This window comes from Gigantopelta aegis, chromosome 10, assembly GCF_016097555.1.
Source record: "Gigantopelta aegis isolate Gae_Host chromosome 10, Gae_host_genome, whole genome shotgun sequence".
Lineage (NCBI taxonomy): Eukaryota > Metazoa > Mollusca > Gastropoda > Neomphalida > Peltospiridae > Gigantopelta > Gigantopelta aegis.
In genome coordinates this window covers 68,949,550-68,967,195 of record NC_054708.1, presented here as the reverse complement: position 1 = coordinate 68,967,195, position 17,646 = coordinate 68,949,550, and the positions used below count along the sequence as shown (strand labels likewise).

General features: G+C 38.9%; 1 protein-coding gene across 1 annotated transcript in view; it reads left to right on the top strand.

Annotated features, from left to right (window-relative positions):
- Positions 1 to 5,313, top strand: part of LOC121383771 — a 48,561-nt gene extending 43,248 nt beyond the window's left edge. The window contains exon 3 of the mRNA XM_041513866.1: positions 5,256 to 5,313. Coding sequence (XP_041369800.1) covers positions 5,256 to 5,313 — 58 coding nt within the window. The remainder of the gene's footprint in view (positions 1 to 5,255) is intronic.
- The last annotated feature ends 12,333 nt before the right edge of the window (positions 5,314 to 17,646 follow it).

Genomic DNA, 17,646 nt, shown 5'->3' with positions numbered 1-17,646 from the left:
AACTGCCTATAAATTAGCCGGAAAAGGATTTACTGTTATGTGCAGTAGACCGTGAACAGTATGTCACATTTACCTAGTAATAGTATTCGACACACCGCCATCACAAGCTGTTCCTACATGTGAGGTTTGATAGTCTTGTACCGGCCTCGGTGGCGTCGTGGCAGGCCATCGGTCTACAGGCTGGTAGGTACTGGGTTCGGATCCCAGTCGAGGCATGGGATTTTTAATCCAGATACCGACTCCAAACCCTGAGTGAGTGCTCCGCAAGGCTCAATGGGTAGGTGTAAACCACTTGCACCGACCAGTGATCCATAACTGGTTCAACAAAGGCCATGGTTTGTGCTATCCTGCCTGTGGGAAGCGCAAATAAAAGATCCCTTGCTGCCTGTCGTAAAAAGAGTAGCCTATGTGGCGACAGCGGGTTTCCTCTAAAAACAGTGTCAGAATGACCATATGTTTGACGTCCAATAGCCGATGATAAGATAAAAAATCAATGTGCTCTAGCGGCGTCGTTAAATAAAACAAACTTTACTTTTACTTTTGATAGTCTTGTATGCATCTGTATACAAGACATGGTCCGGATAAGGATTGACTGTTATATGCAGTAGACCATGAACAGTAGGTCACAGTGACCTAGTAATAGAACGCAAAACACCACCATCGCAAGTTGTTCATACATGTGAGGTTATAAAAATAACAATTTGTTTGTCACCAGCAGTGCAAACGGTTTAGTTGTAATGAGGCTTGGTGTTCATACTCCAGGGTTTCCGTGTGACAAAAGTTGTCTGTGATAATTTGGGTAATTTTGAAACAAGCTGATTTTGTGGAAAATGTAATTGAATACATTTGTATATGTGTGATATCCGCCACCTCCCGTTTGAGTCTGGTTTGTACGGGGGTGAATATTGCAAAAAACTACACCCATTGACACATTTATATTGGCAGAGAAACACTTTATGTTAAAAATATAGAACTGCCACAAAATTAGCCAGATAAGAATTTATTGTTATCTGCATTAGACTGAAAAGTAGGTCACATTGACCTAGTAATATAATGCCACACACCACCATCCAAAGTCACAGTGATCTAGTAATAGTACACGACACACCGCTATCCTAATGTGTTCCTACATTTGAGGTTTCATGGTCGTGTATGCATCTGTATGCAAAAGATGGTCCGGACAAGAAAATATTAATAGACGGACAGACGGACTGACGAACAGACAACGCCATACTATAATACGACCCATCATAGATATAAAAATAAAAATCGGTTTCTCTCCAGCAGCGGAAACGGTTTAGTTGTAATGAGGCTTGGTATTCATACCCCAGATTTTTCATGTGACAAAAGTGGGGTATAATAATTTTGGTAATTTTATGAAAAATGTAATTGAATACATTTGTATATGTGTGATGTACGCCACCTCCCGCTTGAGTGTGGTTTGTATGGGTGTGAATATTGCCAAAAACTACACCCATTGACACATTTATATTGGCAGAGAAACACATTATATATGTAATGTTGAAAATATAGAACTGCCACAAAATTAGCGAGATAAGATTTTATTTTTATGTGCAGTAGACTGAAAAGTAGGTCACAGTGACCTAGTGATATTATGCGATACGCCACAATCCAAAGGTGTTCCTACATGTAAGGTTTGATGGTCCCGTATGCATCTGTATGCAAGCTATGGTCAGGACAAGGATTTACTGTTATGTGCACTAGACAGTGAAACGTAAGTCATCGAGACCTAATAATAGTACGCGACACACCGCCATCCCAAGTTAGTCCTACAAGTGAGATTCCATGGTCCCGTATGCATTTGTATGCAATATATGGTCAGGACAAGGATTTACTGTTATGTGCACTAGACAGTGAAACGTAAGTCATCGAGACCTAATAATAGTACGCGACACACAGCCATCCCAAGTTAGTCCTACAAGTGAGATGTCATGGTCCCGTATGCATTTGTATGCAATATATGGTCAGGACAAGGATTTACTGTTATGTGCAGTAGACCGTGAACGTAGGTCACAGTGATCTAGTAATAGTACACGACACACGACACAGAGAGAGAGAGAGAGAGAGAGAGAGAGAGAGAGAGAGAGAGAGAGAGAGCTTATTTGAAATATTTTTAGTTAAATGTCTGTTACTTTCGTCATAATGTGTCGACAGTGCGTGCTTTTCTTGTGTATTTTTGGCAATGTTCACACCCATACAACCACACCTAAGCGGGAGTTGGCGGATATCATACATATATTTATGGAGACTTTGCTCATGATCGCTACAAAAAGCCTCATTTGAATAATGGTTAAGCTATTACATTTTCACAAAATTACCTGAAATGATCATGGCCCACATTTGTCACAAGGAAAACCTCGTGTATGAAAAGCAAGCCTATGCCTAACGTACATGTATGTATGTATGTATTGATGTATGAATATCTATATTCTGTATGTATGTCGAGGTTGACTGTTACATATATAGATATTAACGCACTGGCACAGGGGATAATTAAATCCTTTCTGGCCTCACAAATTGTCCCATGCGCTTGCTGGGACTCGTGGCACCGAATCGCCCACAGATTGCTCTAAGCTATCGAGGATGCTCTTTAACTCAACCACATGCATGGGGGCTACAATCTACGCGGTCGATCCCGCTTAGTGCACGAAACAGTGGGCAGACCTGGCACTAGCTAGTATGTATTGATGTATGAATATCTATATATTGTATGTATGTCGAGGTTGACTGTATGTATGTATGTATTGATGTATGTATGCATGTGTGCATGTATAGATGTTTGTATGTTGTTTGTATGTATGTATAGATGTACGTATAGATTGTATTTTTATATTTTGAATATCTCTCTTGTATGTATGTCGGATTTTGACTTAAACATACATATACTCAATGACGCACTGGCACAGGGGATATTAAAATTCTTCATTGCCTTCACAAATTTTCTCATGTGTCTGTGTGTGAGTGTGTGTGTGTGTGTGTGTCTGTCTGTGTGTGTGTGTGTGTGTGAGTGGATGGGTGTGAGTGGGTGGGTGGGTGAGTGGGTGGGTGGGTGGGTGTGGGTGTATATGTGCATGTATAGATGTATGTATGTATGTATGTATATATGTATGTATGTATGTATGTATGTATAGATATATGTATGTATGTATGTATGTATGTATGTATGTATAGATGTTTGTATGTATGTATGTATAGGTGTTTGTATGTAGGTATGTGTGCGTATGTATGTATGTATGTATGTATGTATGTATGTATAGATGTTTGTATGTATGTATGTATAGGTGTTTGTATGTAGGTATGTGTGCGTATGTATGTATGTATGTATTTATTTATGTATGTGGTATGTGTTATGTATGTATTGATGTATGAATATCTATATATTGTTTGTATGTCGATGTAGACTGTTACATACATAGATATTAACGCACTGGCAAAGGGGATAAATAAATTCTGGCCTCACAAATTGTCCCGTGCCATTGGTGGGACTCGAACCTATGGCACCGAATCGCCCGCAACTTTGCAGACTTGCTACGATACCTTTTGAGCTATTGAGGGATCGATCCCTGTCAGTGGGCCCATTGGACTATTTCTCGCTTCAGCCAGTGCACCACGGCTGGTACATCAAAGGCCGTGGTATGTGCTATCCTGTCTATGGGATGGTGCATATAAAAGATCCCTTGCTGCTAATCGAAAAGAGTAGCCCATGAAGTGGCGACAGCGGGTTTTCTCCCTCAATATCTGTGTAGTCCTTAACCATATGTCCGACGCCATATAACCGTAAATAAAATGTGTTGAGGGCGTCGTTAAATAAACCATTAAATAAACCATACAACAAAATCGTGGATCGACAAACTAATAAAAACAAATATGCCAAATTTTATCTGGTGGTATAAATTTTGGCCACAAGATTATGTTAAAGTAGATTAGAATTAATGAAAAATATATTTTGTACTTTCGACCCTTCATTACAAAACGGCACTTTTGATAAATGTACATATGTGTAGTCTTGTAATAAACTGATATAATTCCATTCGTTTGTTAAAATTGATAAAAGTTGGAATGGAAATGTGTTGCCCATGTCCTGTTAAGGATGGACAGTGATTTTGAGATGTTAAAAAGCAAAATAACATATGAAAACTGAAGTTTATTTCAAAACGGAACTGTAATGCAATTGCTCCAAAAACGCATTTAATCCAATTACAGCAATATGGGTAATTTCCTCAAGTCATATTTCGGCCCCAAGATTAAGTTAGAGTAGATTAGAATTAAATAATTTTTTTTTTTTTTTTAATTAAAATTCGACACTTTATTACAAAACGAGGTTCTCAGTCGCAATGTTAACTCTATCGGGAGACCTTTATGGCATTCGCCCAATAGCTGAGAGCTATATTCTCAAAATATTACCATGTTGTTAACTTGTTAACAATTTTTCATGCTGGAAAGGAAAATACAACCTATAAGCCAACTTGTGGCAGCGTCCCAAGGATATCAACAATGTCCAGAGAATATAAATAACATCCACAGAAAATAAAGCCGAAGTGTTCCAGTTTCCAGGATTATAAATTTATTTAAAAGTTATGTGTAAATAAAAATAAAGTTAAACTCCACAGGGCAATTTCCCAACAGATAAGATAGATAGATCTCTTCCTTTCAGCTCCAGTTATATTAAAAACAGTGAGGACTGTATCGCCAAAAAAATGTAAACTTAACTGCAGCTTGTATTTGTTTATATATATTATGCTACTGCCATAAAACAAGTTAATTAAATAGCATCTCTATTTAATTAACTTGTTTTATGGCAGTTAATAAAGTTTACTTTTAAATTATAAGTTAAAAATTATTCCAGTGGCAATTTAAATGTATGTAATGTAATACAATTGGAAAGTTGGACAATGGGACATATTTTTAATATTTGCGTGTCAGACCATGACGTCCATTAATTTCATTTCAAGTTATGTTCGTGTTTATTTCCAATTAAGGTTCAATGAAGCTGTCCTGGGCACACACCTCAGCTATCTGGGCTGTCTGTCCAGGACAGTGGGTTAGTTGTTAATGGTTAGTGAGAGAGAAGAGGGTGTAGTGACCTACATCTACCCATTGAGTCGTTAAAGCTCGCTCTGGGTGGGAGCCGGTACCGGGCTGGGGACCCTGTACCTAACAGCCTTCGATGGCTTAACCACGACACTATCGAGTACGTCCTTTTTTCCGTTTTTTTTTTTCTTCTTTTTTTACAGCTTAATACGAGGGTTGGAATGGGAATGGGAACTGTTTTTACATGCCCACATCCACTGAAGGTTCATGCACGCCCACCCCGGACTTAGCCTCTGACTTCGCCAGTGACCAATTCCGGGACAGGAGGGGGAGGGTAAGTTTGAGGTGGGCGGAATTTGGAAACATTTTGTAAAGTCGAGAATAACCATGCCTGGAATCAATTAGAGGCCAAACAAAAATTTAGACTGCTCATCCAAAGTTGAAGGTGATTGGAGCAATTTAGACGGACTGCCAAAAATAAAGGGTGACAGACTATTTACAAAAAAATAAACAAAGTTTTTGAAATGGCGGCCAAAAGGTTTAAAGTCTGACTAAGTCCATACTCACGGGGGCAAAGGAGGTTGGTAGACGGGCGCCGCCTATGGTGTGCCGATGAAATCCGTGACGTCAAGCTGCGTGAGGTACTGCCGGTACACGGAGGCCGCTAAACTTCTGGCGATGGGACGGTAGTAGTCTTGCCCCGAGACGGTCTTTAAGACGCGGTGTAAAGTCGGGTTGTTCATCTCTTGAAGTAGTAGCCCTTGGTGGTAAAGTCCGGTCCGGCGGATGGTAATGCACACTGCGGTTCGTCCCTCCTGCAGCTTGACGCAGTGGAAAGCAAAATCCCCGTCAGCACGGCTTGTTGGTAGCTGCTGGTACGCCTCGTGCTTGGGCTTGCTAATCAGCTTGCGGACGTCCTCCAAGTTCTGCCTGACAAGTTGAGCATAACGCTGTTGGAGACGGCCGCGGCCTGCAGTGACCACTGTTCAACTTGTTCAACCTCCAATACCCTCCCCCCGCCCTTCACATGCACCCATTTCCTCTTAAATCAATATTCTCCAACACTGATGTCGTTAACCAAAACAAACTAACTTTGCCCTTTCCAAACGAAAGAATATTTATTTCAATTTGTCGATTTTAACACACGTAAAATTAACAAGTGAAAACGTTCATTGTCTACTTTAGTATATTTTATTAAAAAATATATACATGATTAATGTGTTACTAGTATAGAAACTAAACTTTGAAAGTTCTACTGACACTTTATAAAATATTAATTCTGAAATAGGAAGGTACGATTGTCGATAATACTTTGTCAAGACCTAACCGGTTTTAACGAAAGTACCGTATCAGGGGCGAGATGTAGCCCAGTGGTACAGCGCTTGCTCGATGCGCGGTCGGTGTGGAATCGATCCCCGTCGGTGGGCCCATATGGCTATTTCTCGTTCCAGCCAGTGCACCACGACTGGTATATTAAAGGTCGTGGTATGTACTACCCTGTATGTGGGGTGGTGCATATAATAGATCCCTTGCTGCTAATCGAAAAGTTTGAGTGTTTGTTGTCGAACATTCAGTGCTAAAATGTAGGACTGAGAGATGAATCATCTTTCAAATATTTGCCAGATTGAAAATACATTCTCTCTCTCTCTCTCTCTCTCTCTCTCTCTCTCTCTCTCTCTCTCTCTCTCTCTCTCTCTCTCTCTCTCTCTCTCTCTCTCTCTCTCTATTTACGTCCATCAGTTTACAGATAAACCTCTAATGCATGTGTATATGTATGAATGTGTCTGTGCCTGTGTATGTATATACATATACAGTGAAACCTACTCTAGCTGCTACCTGTATAAAGCAGCCTCATGTCTTTAGAGGTCACATTTACATTATCCAGTCACCCGTCTTAAAAGGCTGCTCAACACAGGCTTAACTATATGCATACATGTAGTTGTCTGTGTTGTATGTATTATGTATATGTACGTGTAGTATGTATGTGTATGTGTATGTGTATGTGTATGTGCGTATGTGTATGTGTGTGTGTGTTTGTGTATGTGTATGCGTATGTGTATGTGTACGTGTGTATGTGCATACGTATGCCTAAGTATGTGTGTATGTATGTTTATGTACTAGTATGTGTATATGTACGTGTTTATATGTATGTGTATGTCTATGTATGTCTATGTGTGTATGTATATGGTTATGGGTATGTGTATATTATTTCAGTTTATTACAAAACGACACACATACACATTTTTCAAAAGTGACATTTTGAAATAAAGTGGCGAATTGCAATAAATTATCTCTTTTTTCAACTTTTATGGATTCTTAATCTTTGGGCCCAAATATGTACCGCCAGGTCAAATTTGGCATGTTTTTAAATAAATGTTTTCCGTTCATGGACTTTCAAAATTGCCCCTATTGTTGCAATTGCGTTAAAACAACAGAGTTAAAGAGCCGTTTTGTAATAGACTTCATTTTTCATGTTATTTTGCTTATACACATATAGAAATCACTGTGCGTCTTTAAAAGGACACGGGGAACAATTTCAGTTTTTACTTTAATGCGTTAGCAAAAGAAGTTACCAGATGAGGTACTGAACTACCGTTAGTACTGTTAGTCCGTGTTTATTGAGATGGGATAGGTGGGGAAGGTGGGCAGTTAGGTAGTAGTTTTAGACGAGGTGCAGTGGACCGTTTGGCAATAGGCGGTGTTGCCTTACGGTAAGGACGTTTGGAAGGGGTGTTAACCGATGGGAATCGTGCTCGTTGTTATCTTTGTGACAGAGGAGTAGTAGTTTGACAAGAACTACCCACACTATTCTCTGTTTTGGGGAGAAGGTTCGAAAGATAACGGGAAAATTCCGACAGACTAGAATCGGTTATATTTTATTTTTGTTTTGTAATATTTTGCTCCTCACTTGATAGAGGTAAACTGAGCACGATCGAAGTCTAAGTTTTTATTTTGATTGGCTCAATTTTGGTTTGTCAAGTTTAAGTCGACAGTAATGTCTACATTCGGACGTGCTGGTTTGATTTCGGGATGGTGGGAATGACTAAATTCGAATGTGTTGGATGCACTGAGTGTGTGTGTGTGTGTGTGTGTGTGTGTGTGTGTGTGTGTGTGTATTCAGCAAATGACACCGTTGAAGCTAGAAATAGAAGTGGAAATCACTACAGATGCCAAGGAGAAACTGCACCTTTAAGAGGTTCCTCTCGTTAACCATATACATGGGAAGTCGTACATTGTGTCCTGTGTTATTGTTAACAATCTGTAGGTGTTGCTGGATTATACAAATTGTTTTTAAATAAATAAAAGCATATTCTGAAAACAAAATTAAGCACCTGGACCAGTTATTTGTGAATCTTCAGCACCTACGGTTTAAAAATAAGAAATATACAGGCATTTTTAGTCTCAAGGAAATAACAGAAAGGTTAATAATTATAAAGAAGACTTATTTTAAATATTTGTAGTTAAATCTTTGTGTTACTTTCATCATAATGTGTCCGCAGCATGCTTTTGGGTGTAATTTTGGCAATATGATATTGACGATACCGAAAATACTCTATCTATCTATATATACAACAAAATGTACCTCAATACTTGTCCAATGGACAAGTAAAAATGTTCAATGCAGTTTCATTTTGTGCACTCAAAGATGTGGTCCTTGTACTTGAACAAAAGATAACATTTATTTGGACAAGTCAAAATATTGGTGGAGAAGTGAAAATATTGGTGGACAAGTAGATTCCCCCCCCCCCCCCCCCCCCCCCACCCCCCCCCCCCCCCCCCCCCACAATCTCGCTTTGTTGTTCACTCCAGAAATAGCATACACATCCCAGGGTTTAATTTGTATAGTGGACGTAATAGTAATATAAGAGGTTTTTGTAAACTGTATACGCAATTTTAATTCCAGTCCTCCATTACTAGATATTCAAAAAACGTAGGAATATGTGATGCGATGTCTTTTTACATAGCAATAAGCTAGTGCTTAACATTTTGTTTTGTGAACGCAGGACAGCTTTCATTGTAAGGTTGCTGTTGAAATGTTTTTGTTTGATGACTGTGAATAGGTACTCAGTTATGGACTGTAAACCTAGTGCCATGACCTCGAATAATTTACATCTAATTTGCACAGTTATCAAATACTTAAAGTATGTGATCTGAAAAATATCACATATTTTGATTGCACTGAAAATGTAAGATATTATATGATAATCGGAGGACCCACAACTAAAATTGTAGGGATATTCACCGACAGATCAAGTAAAGTGTGGGTATAACTATTAATTCAAACGTCAAGTCTTTGAATGGAAATGCAAAAATGCATTATTCAGACTATATTTTAAATACGCATAATATTATGCTTGATATTTGAAATTTCAGATTTCAAGATGAAGACAATTTTTCTGGCTTTCCTTGCTGTTTGTGCAATAAGCAGGTAACCTTTAATTTTACATTAGGATGAACATTAAATATATCAACTAGAAATAACTTTAACATGCCATGACATATGATATATATGATATGAAGTGATTTGATACGATTTATCATAAAATATGATATCAGATATGATATATTAAGATAAGATATGCAATATGATATGATATAATATGATAATATATGAAATTATATGCTATAATATGTGATATATGATATGATATGCCATGACATGACATGATATGACATGATGTGTGATGCTATGTGATTAATTAATAATTAAAGGAAAAAATAAGTATGTTTTGTTTAACGACATTGAACTACCTATCTAACCGAATCATCCATGTCAATAGTGAACCATCTATCTACCCAAACCAGTCAGGTCCACAGTGAACCGCCTACCTACCCAAACTGGCCATGCCCACAGTGGACCACTTATTTACCCAAATCAGCTATGGCTACAGTTAACCACCTATCTACCTAAATCAACCCTGTCCACAGTGAACCACCTATCTACTCAAATCAGCTATGTCCACAGTGAACCACCTATCTGCCCAAATCAGCCGTGCCCACAGTGAACCACATATCTACCTAAATCAGGCATGTCCACAGTGAACCACCTACCTATCCAAATCAGGCATGTCCACAGTGAACCACTTACCTACCCAAATCAACCATGTCCACAGTGAACCACCTACCTACCCAAAGCAACCATGTCCATAGTGAACAATCTAATTAAAATTAGCTACACTGGTTAATTACGAAGTATGCCGAACACTAATTTCAGTATAAAATTTTATATAAAATTCGTTTAAAGATGGGGAAAAAGAAACCCGTGACGGTATAGCCATAAAATATGTTTATACTAGTATACAATCCAGAGTTTATCACTGCACTTTTCCTCTGTTTTTTAATGTTGAAATAGACCAACAAGTTCGTCTATTGCATAATAGTCTCGCCCGATATTTTTAGAATTTGTATGCTCCCGAATAACGCTATAAAAGGCGAAGTGTAATTGGTCCATATTTAAATTGTTATTTATAGATGAAATGTCACCTGGACATAGGAGTCCACGCAATGCTGTTAGATCTACTGGTAGACCAGTAGAGCTAATTTTAATCAGATTGCACAGTGAACTACGTTTCAGCCATTCTCATTTTAAACGTGCTATTTTTGCTGTATGAGGTAAAGCACATTTCAGTATGCATTTTGCTCCGATAAATGAAAATAAAGTCCGAAAGTAATTTATTTTTAAACCATAATTACAATAATTGCTTTCATGTGTCTTGGATAATTTGTATTATAAGCATGGATTCCAATGTTAGGCATTACAACGCCGTAATTCTAAACATTCTTCAAAGATGTGTTTGTGTAGTTACACAGTTTTACGATTCACTAGAAGGTGCACACACGCACGCACGCAGGCATACACAGAGAGAGAGAGAGAGAGAGAGAGAGAGAGAGAGAGAGAGAGAGAGAGAGAGAGAGAGAGAGAGAGAGAGAGAGAGAGAGAGAGAGAGAGAGAGAGAGAGAGACATACATACATACATACATACATACAGACAGAGAGACAGACATGCTAGATGCCCCACAGCCGTCTGTCCGCCCGTCTGTTTACTTGTTCTTCTTCGGGTCATATTTTGCATACAGATGCATACAGGACCATAAAACCTCACATGTAGGAACAACATGGGATGGCGGTGTGTTGCGTACTATTACTAGGTTACTGTGAACTACTTTTCATGGTCTACTGCACATAACAGTAAATCCTTGTCCGGATCATATTTTGCATACAGATGCATACATGACCGTAATACCTCACATGTAGGAACAGCTTGGGATGTCGGTGTGTCGCGTAATATTACTAGGACACTGTGACCTACTTTTCACGGTCTACTGTACATAACAATAAATCCTTGTCTAGATTATATCTTGCATACAGATGCATACAGGACCATCAGACCTCACATGTAGGAACAACTGGGGATGGTTGTGTACCATATACAATCACTAGGTCAGTGCGATACAAATAAATCACAATGCATATGTTAATTTCGTGGCGGTTCTGTATTGTTAACATTACATACATAAACTGTTTCTCTGTCAATATAAATGTATCACCAGAGTACCCATGCTAAAAAACATTACCTTTCTAATAAAGAATAATAATTCTATTAATCAGACAGCACCTTTTCCAATGGATACAGCATCATCAGTAGTTGGTCAACAAGAGACAGTTCATCCATCCCATTGCAAACATTTTCCCAAATTAGAATCGAATCATACTCGTAACATATTCATTAATATCTATGTATTTCCACCAAACTCCTGACGGGCGTATCATGTACCTCGCAGGTAGTCTTGTCTTTTTTACAAGAATAGCATTATGTAAATGACTGAAAAACAAACATAATAATAGGTGTTTGTTGTTTATTTCTTCGTAAAACTTCTTAACAATATATCCATTTCTCATGGAAACTTCGAAACATGCTCACCATAAATTCAGAGCTCTCGTGCATTGTGCAAAAGACTACAGTTAACAAAACAACATTTGTAAATGTATACTTTCAAGTCTATGTTTGATATATTTTAATTGTTTTACTATATATTAAAGTTTGATGACAAGAAATGTTTACATTCAAATATACAGATATATATTATGAATAAACATGTTTTAGTCAATTATTATCCTAAGAAATATGTAAAATGAAACCAAAATCCTTTGTTAACCAGCAGGCATATAATTTAGCTTATTACGAGTTTTAACGATCACCAATTAACACTAAACTATATCTATATCACACATTAATTTACTTGACTATAATAAACACGGATATTTCGATTCCTCGTGTCCTGTTCGGAACGTTACTGAATATAGTCCCAGTGCTCTCAATCAGCGCATTACTCATGGAGCGAAATTTCAGGGAGTGATTATTACTTTTGTCAGGTGAGTAACGATCGCATACATATTTAGACCCACGGAAAGTCAACACATTCATAGCTGCATGTTGTTGTTGTTTTTTAACAATGGTCGCAAGCTACTCGGACTCAACGGAAATGATAGATGGAGGACCACGAGGGATCCCTTTGACTTTAAATTTCTTCAGATTTTTAAAGATTGGCATTGAGCTGTCCTGGACCAGAATAAGCGTTATGGTACTGGCTGGACCGGTGATGGTTGCAGGCGGAATTGAGTATAGTAAAAAGAAACGAGTTGGTACTGAGTTGGGAGTAGGTGTTGAAGACAGACCCGGCATATATGTATTCGCGAACCAAAGAGTCGGGATCGTGATTCGCACGCCGTTTAGCCAAAAAAGACTGCTAAACGGAAATGCAAATTCGGACAGAGATGAATTAAAAAGACGCGCGTTTGCTGCTAACGAAGAAAAACGCAGACAGGAAGAGTTAGCTGCTATCAAAGAAAGATTCTCCAAACTGGAGGCTGAAAAGGAGAAGATGAAGGCCGTAAACCAGGCATACCTTAATTTCGTTAAAGATCTTAATTCCTCAGGGAAACGAATGAAGGATGGAAACTGTCTGGTAATATTTGGTCTGGTTGATATCGATGACGATGTTCGGAGCGACGTTGTCTTCATCTTACGAAAGCTACACCCGACTTTAAAACAGTCTGACTTGGACTTTGCTTTTCAATTCGGAGTTTATGAAGAGAGAAAGGAACGCCCTGTAATTGTACAGTTCTCGGAAAAGTCAGTCAGACAAATTGTGTTGGACAACACATATAAACTAACTGGCAGAGGTGTGGAAATAAAGGAAGACGTGCAGATAAAGGTATTTTTCGACGACTAATGATTGTTGTTGGTAAGGTTAATTTATCTAACTAAGCTAATAACCTTATATTAGTCTCTAATTGATGTACAACCCCTGCAATTAAGAAAACGTCCACGGCAAAAAAACAAGCAGTGAATGTTTTTTGAAATGTAGTCCACAGGAAAAAAAGTCCCGTGGAGAATGAAAAACTCCACGGCAATCTCCATGGAATCGCTAATTGCCGTGGCCAATTGCAGGGATTGGGTGTAGCATATTCTAAAAAATGTATGCTAACTTTACTATAGTCCATCAATTGTCACTATTTGTTTAGTAGATTTTACAAAAAATTTATGCTTTGTAAAGACAATGACCAATTTTCAAATCCTTTTCTTTGTTTGTGATTTGATCTTATAATTATTATTACTCTACACAGTGTGTGTACACATTAGTTATTCATTACTGGGATTGTTTTTACTTGGTTTTATTTGGCAATTTTTGTAGTGCATTGAATAAATGTTTTTATTATAAGTATTTTAGTTTTAAATAATAGACGTATATATTCCATTGTTATTTATTCTATAACTTACTCATCATATCTGTGATAACCAATCTCATATTTTAATATATATATATATATATATATATATATATATATATATATATATATATATATATATATGCTGTCCAATAACTTTCTTACATGTGTGCTGTGACCTAGACGTTTGTCAAGTAATTTTAATATTGGACAAAACTGAATATTTATTGTTACATTTAGTAGTAATTATTTGCATATTTGCTTGTGTTGTGTAATGTCTGGAACTTTGCCATTTATTATAGTTATTGTTTAATCAGGGCTTCTAGATTATGGTAGCCCCACTCCCATGGCTAGTGATATTCAATGTTGGGCTAGTAAATAACTACTATTGTCATTCCAGATGGCTACTGAAAAACAAAATTGTCAAATGTTGCAGTTAAGTCTATTTTGTAAATATGAATATCTTGACCCCACCCCAACCTCCAATTTTGGTGTTTCTAAGCTCTTTAGGGGACATATCGTATTAATATTATTTAGTCAAATTGTATTAACTTAAAGTAAAATTATATAGGGATAGTGAATATTTAATTGTGGCTAGTAAACTGTCTTAATCACTGATCCCATGGCTACTGGATTTTAAACAACATTCTACAAGCTCTGGTTTAATGAAATTCTTAGTAGTGCAGTTTGTCGTGTCGCGCACTATCGACAAAACGAAGTTGAGTAATTATTGTTATTAGAGATCGTTTGGATGCATAATGCGAGTTACATTTAGTTGTATTTCATAATAATATGTTTATAGTGTATGAAACTATGTTTGTAAATAGTTGATGTAATTTATTTATGGGATATTAGTATATTACGATCTCTAAATGTGTTAATTTAATTTTTGACGTCCGTGTTTTGGCCTTCCGGTCTTCGACTTTATTTAATTGCCAAATTCCTGTGCATATAAAAGCTATGACACAACGTTGATATTAATATTATTGATGTAAATATTTCCGTAATTGCAAAATGTGTACTTACACACTCAAAACATCGCATGGGCTCATGAATAAACCTGGGATAAATTTCCGTTTCATCGACTATTTTAAAGTTACAGTCTCTGGTTACCACATCATAACATCATATACAAATATGAAATACAAGCTCAAATGCACTTTAAAAAAACCTCGTGTGTGTTCGCTATGAACGGAGATCGTCAAAAGTATACGCTCGATTCGTCGCCTATGCCGCCATTGCTCGGCAAAGCACAAACGACAGCCTGTTGTCAGTTTCAGTTAACACGTGATTTTCCGGATTTGAAATTGTAGGGTTCGTCTCAAAAAATTAAATGAGAAATATTGCGCTGTACGAAGAACGTTCGGTTGAGGATACGGTACCAGAAAGAAATGTTTTATTTAACGACGCACTCAGCACATTGTATTTACGGTTATATGACGTCAGACATATGGTTAAGGACCACACAGATATTGAGAGAGGAAACCCGCTGTCGCCACTTCATGGGCTACTCTTTTCGATTACCAGCAAGGGATCTATTATATGCACCACCCCACATGCACAGTAGTACATACCACGACCTTTGATATACAAGTCGTGGTGCACTGGCTGGAATGAGAAATAGCCATATGGGCCCACCAACGGGGATCGATTCCACACCGACCGCGCAACGAGCGAGGGCTGTGCCACTGGGCTACATCTCGCCCCTGATACGTTACTTTCGTTAAAACCGGTTAGGTCTTGACAACGTATTATCGACAATCGTACCTTCCTATTTCAGAATTAATATTTTATAAAGTGTCAGTAGAACTTTCAAAGTTTAGTTTGTATACTAGTAACACATTAATCATTTATATATGTTTTAATAAAATATACTAAAGTAGACAATGAACGTTTTCACTTGTTAATTGTACGTGTGTTAAAATCGACAAATTAAAATAAATATTCTTTCGTTTGGAAAGGGCAAAGTTAGTTTGTTTTGGTTAACGACATCAATGTTAGAGCATATTGACATTTGAGGAAATGGGTGCATGTGAAGGGCGGGGGAAGGGTATTGGAGGTCGAACAAGTTGAACAGTGGTCACTGCAGGCCGGCCGTCTCCAACAGCGCTATGCTCAACTTGTCAGGCAGAACTTGGAGGACGTCCGCAAGCTGATTAGCAAGCCCAAGCACGAGGCGTACCAGCAGCTACCAACAAGCCGTGCTGACGGGGACTTTACTTTCCACTGCGTCAAGCTGCAGGAGGGACGAACCGCAGTGTGCATTACCATCCGCCGGACCGGACTTTACCACCAAGGGCTACTACTTCAAGAGATGAACAACCCGACTTTACACCGCGTCTTAAAGACCGTCTCGGGGCAAGACTACCGTCCCATCGCCAGAAGTTTAGCGGCCTCCGTGTACCGGCAGTACCTCACGCAGCTTGACGTCACGGATTTCATCGACACTCCGTAGCGACGCCACCTACTAACCTCCTCTGCCTCCGTGAGTATGGACTTAGTCAGACTTTAATTATTTTTGGCCGTAATTTCAAAACTTTTATTTATTTATTTTGTAAATAGTCTGGCACCCTTTATTTTTTGGCAGTCCATCTAAATTGCTCCAATCACCTTCAACTTTGACATTTTTTTGTTTTGCCTTATTTTTTACAGGACATGGTTATTCTCAACTCTGTTAAATTTTTTCAAAATTCCGCCCACCTCAAACTTACCCACCCCTCTCGTCCAGGAATTGGTCACTGGCGAAGTCAGAGGCTAAGTCCGGGGTGGGCGTGCCTGAACCTCAGTTGGATATGGGCACGTAAAAAACGTTCCCATTCCCATTCACCTTTGTATTCCTCCTGTCCCGGAATTGGTCACTGGCGAAGTCAGAGGCTAAGTCCGGAGTGGGCGCTATTAACTTGATTGGTCATCTATTATATATAATAAAAAACGATAGCCTGGCCGATACTCAGAGACATCCGTTTAACGAGTTAGTGGTTACCCGGATGCCCCTGAGGCTTATATAGCAATGACCTTGTCATCCGTATAGGTGACGCATCCTTCCGGATGTTATGCAAACGAATGCTTGAGGAACTCTCTGTGGACACCTCCGGAAGTTACTTTAACTACAAGAACCTTCTTCCTCAACTCTACCAGCTGTATGATACGTTTCCACCAACTTCTCATCATTCCTTCATCTTCCTTACCTTCATTCCTTCCTGACCGACCTCGGTGACGTCGTGGTTAGGCCATCGGTCAACAGGCTGGTAGGTACTGGGTTCGGATACCAGTCGAGGCATGGGATTTTTAATCCAGATACCGACTCCAAACCCTGAGTGGGTGTTCCGCAAGGCTCAATGGGTAGGTGTAAACCACTTACACCGACCAGTGATCCATAACCGGTTCAACAAAGGCCATGGTTTGTGCTATCCTGCCTGTGGGAAGCGCAAATAAAAGATCCCTTGCTGTTAATCGGAAAGAGTAGCTCATGAAGTGGCGACAGCTGGTTTCCTCTCAAAATCTGTGTAGTCCTTAACCATATGTCTGACGCCATATAACCGTAAATAAAATGTGTTGAATGCGTCGTTAAATAAAACATTTCTTTCTTTTTTTCATTCCTTCCCAGCCCTCTCTAGCATCATTTCCATAGTTAACAACCCTTACTTGCTGTATGGATAACTTGGGGGTGCTGGTCGATGGGGGTGGGGGGGGGGGGGGGGGGGGGGGACGCCGTTGTAGGGTGCTATTTTGGGTGCGGTAGGGCGTAGGCGCTTTCGGCCGATAGAATGCCTGTTAGGAGGCCTCCTTCCCTCGGCACTTCCGCCCCATGGAAAACCGGACCAGCTAACCTGGGCTTACCTGCCTGTCCGGATCGCTGGACT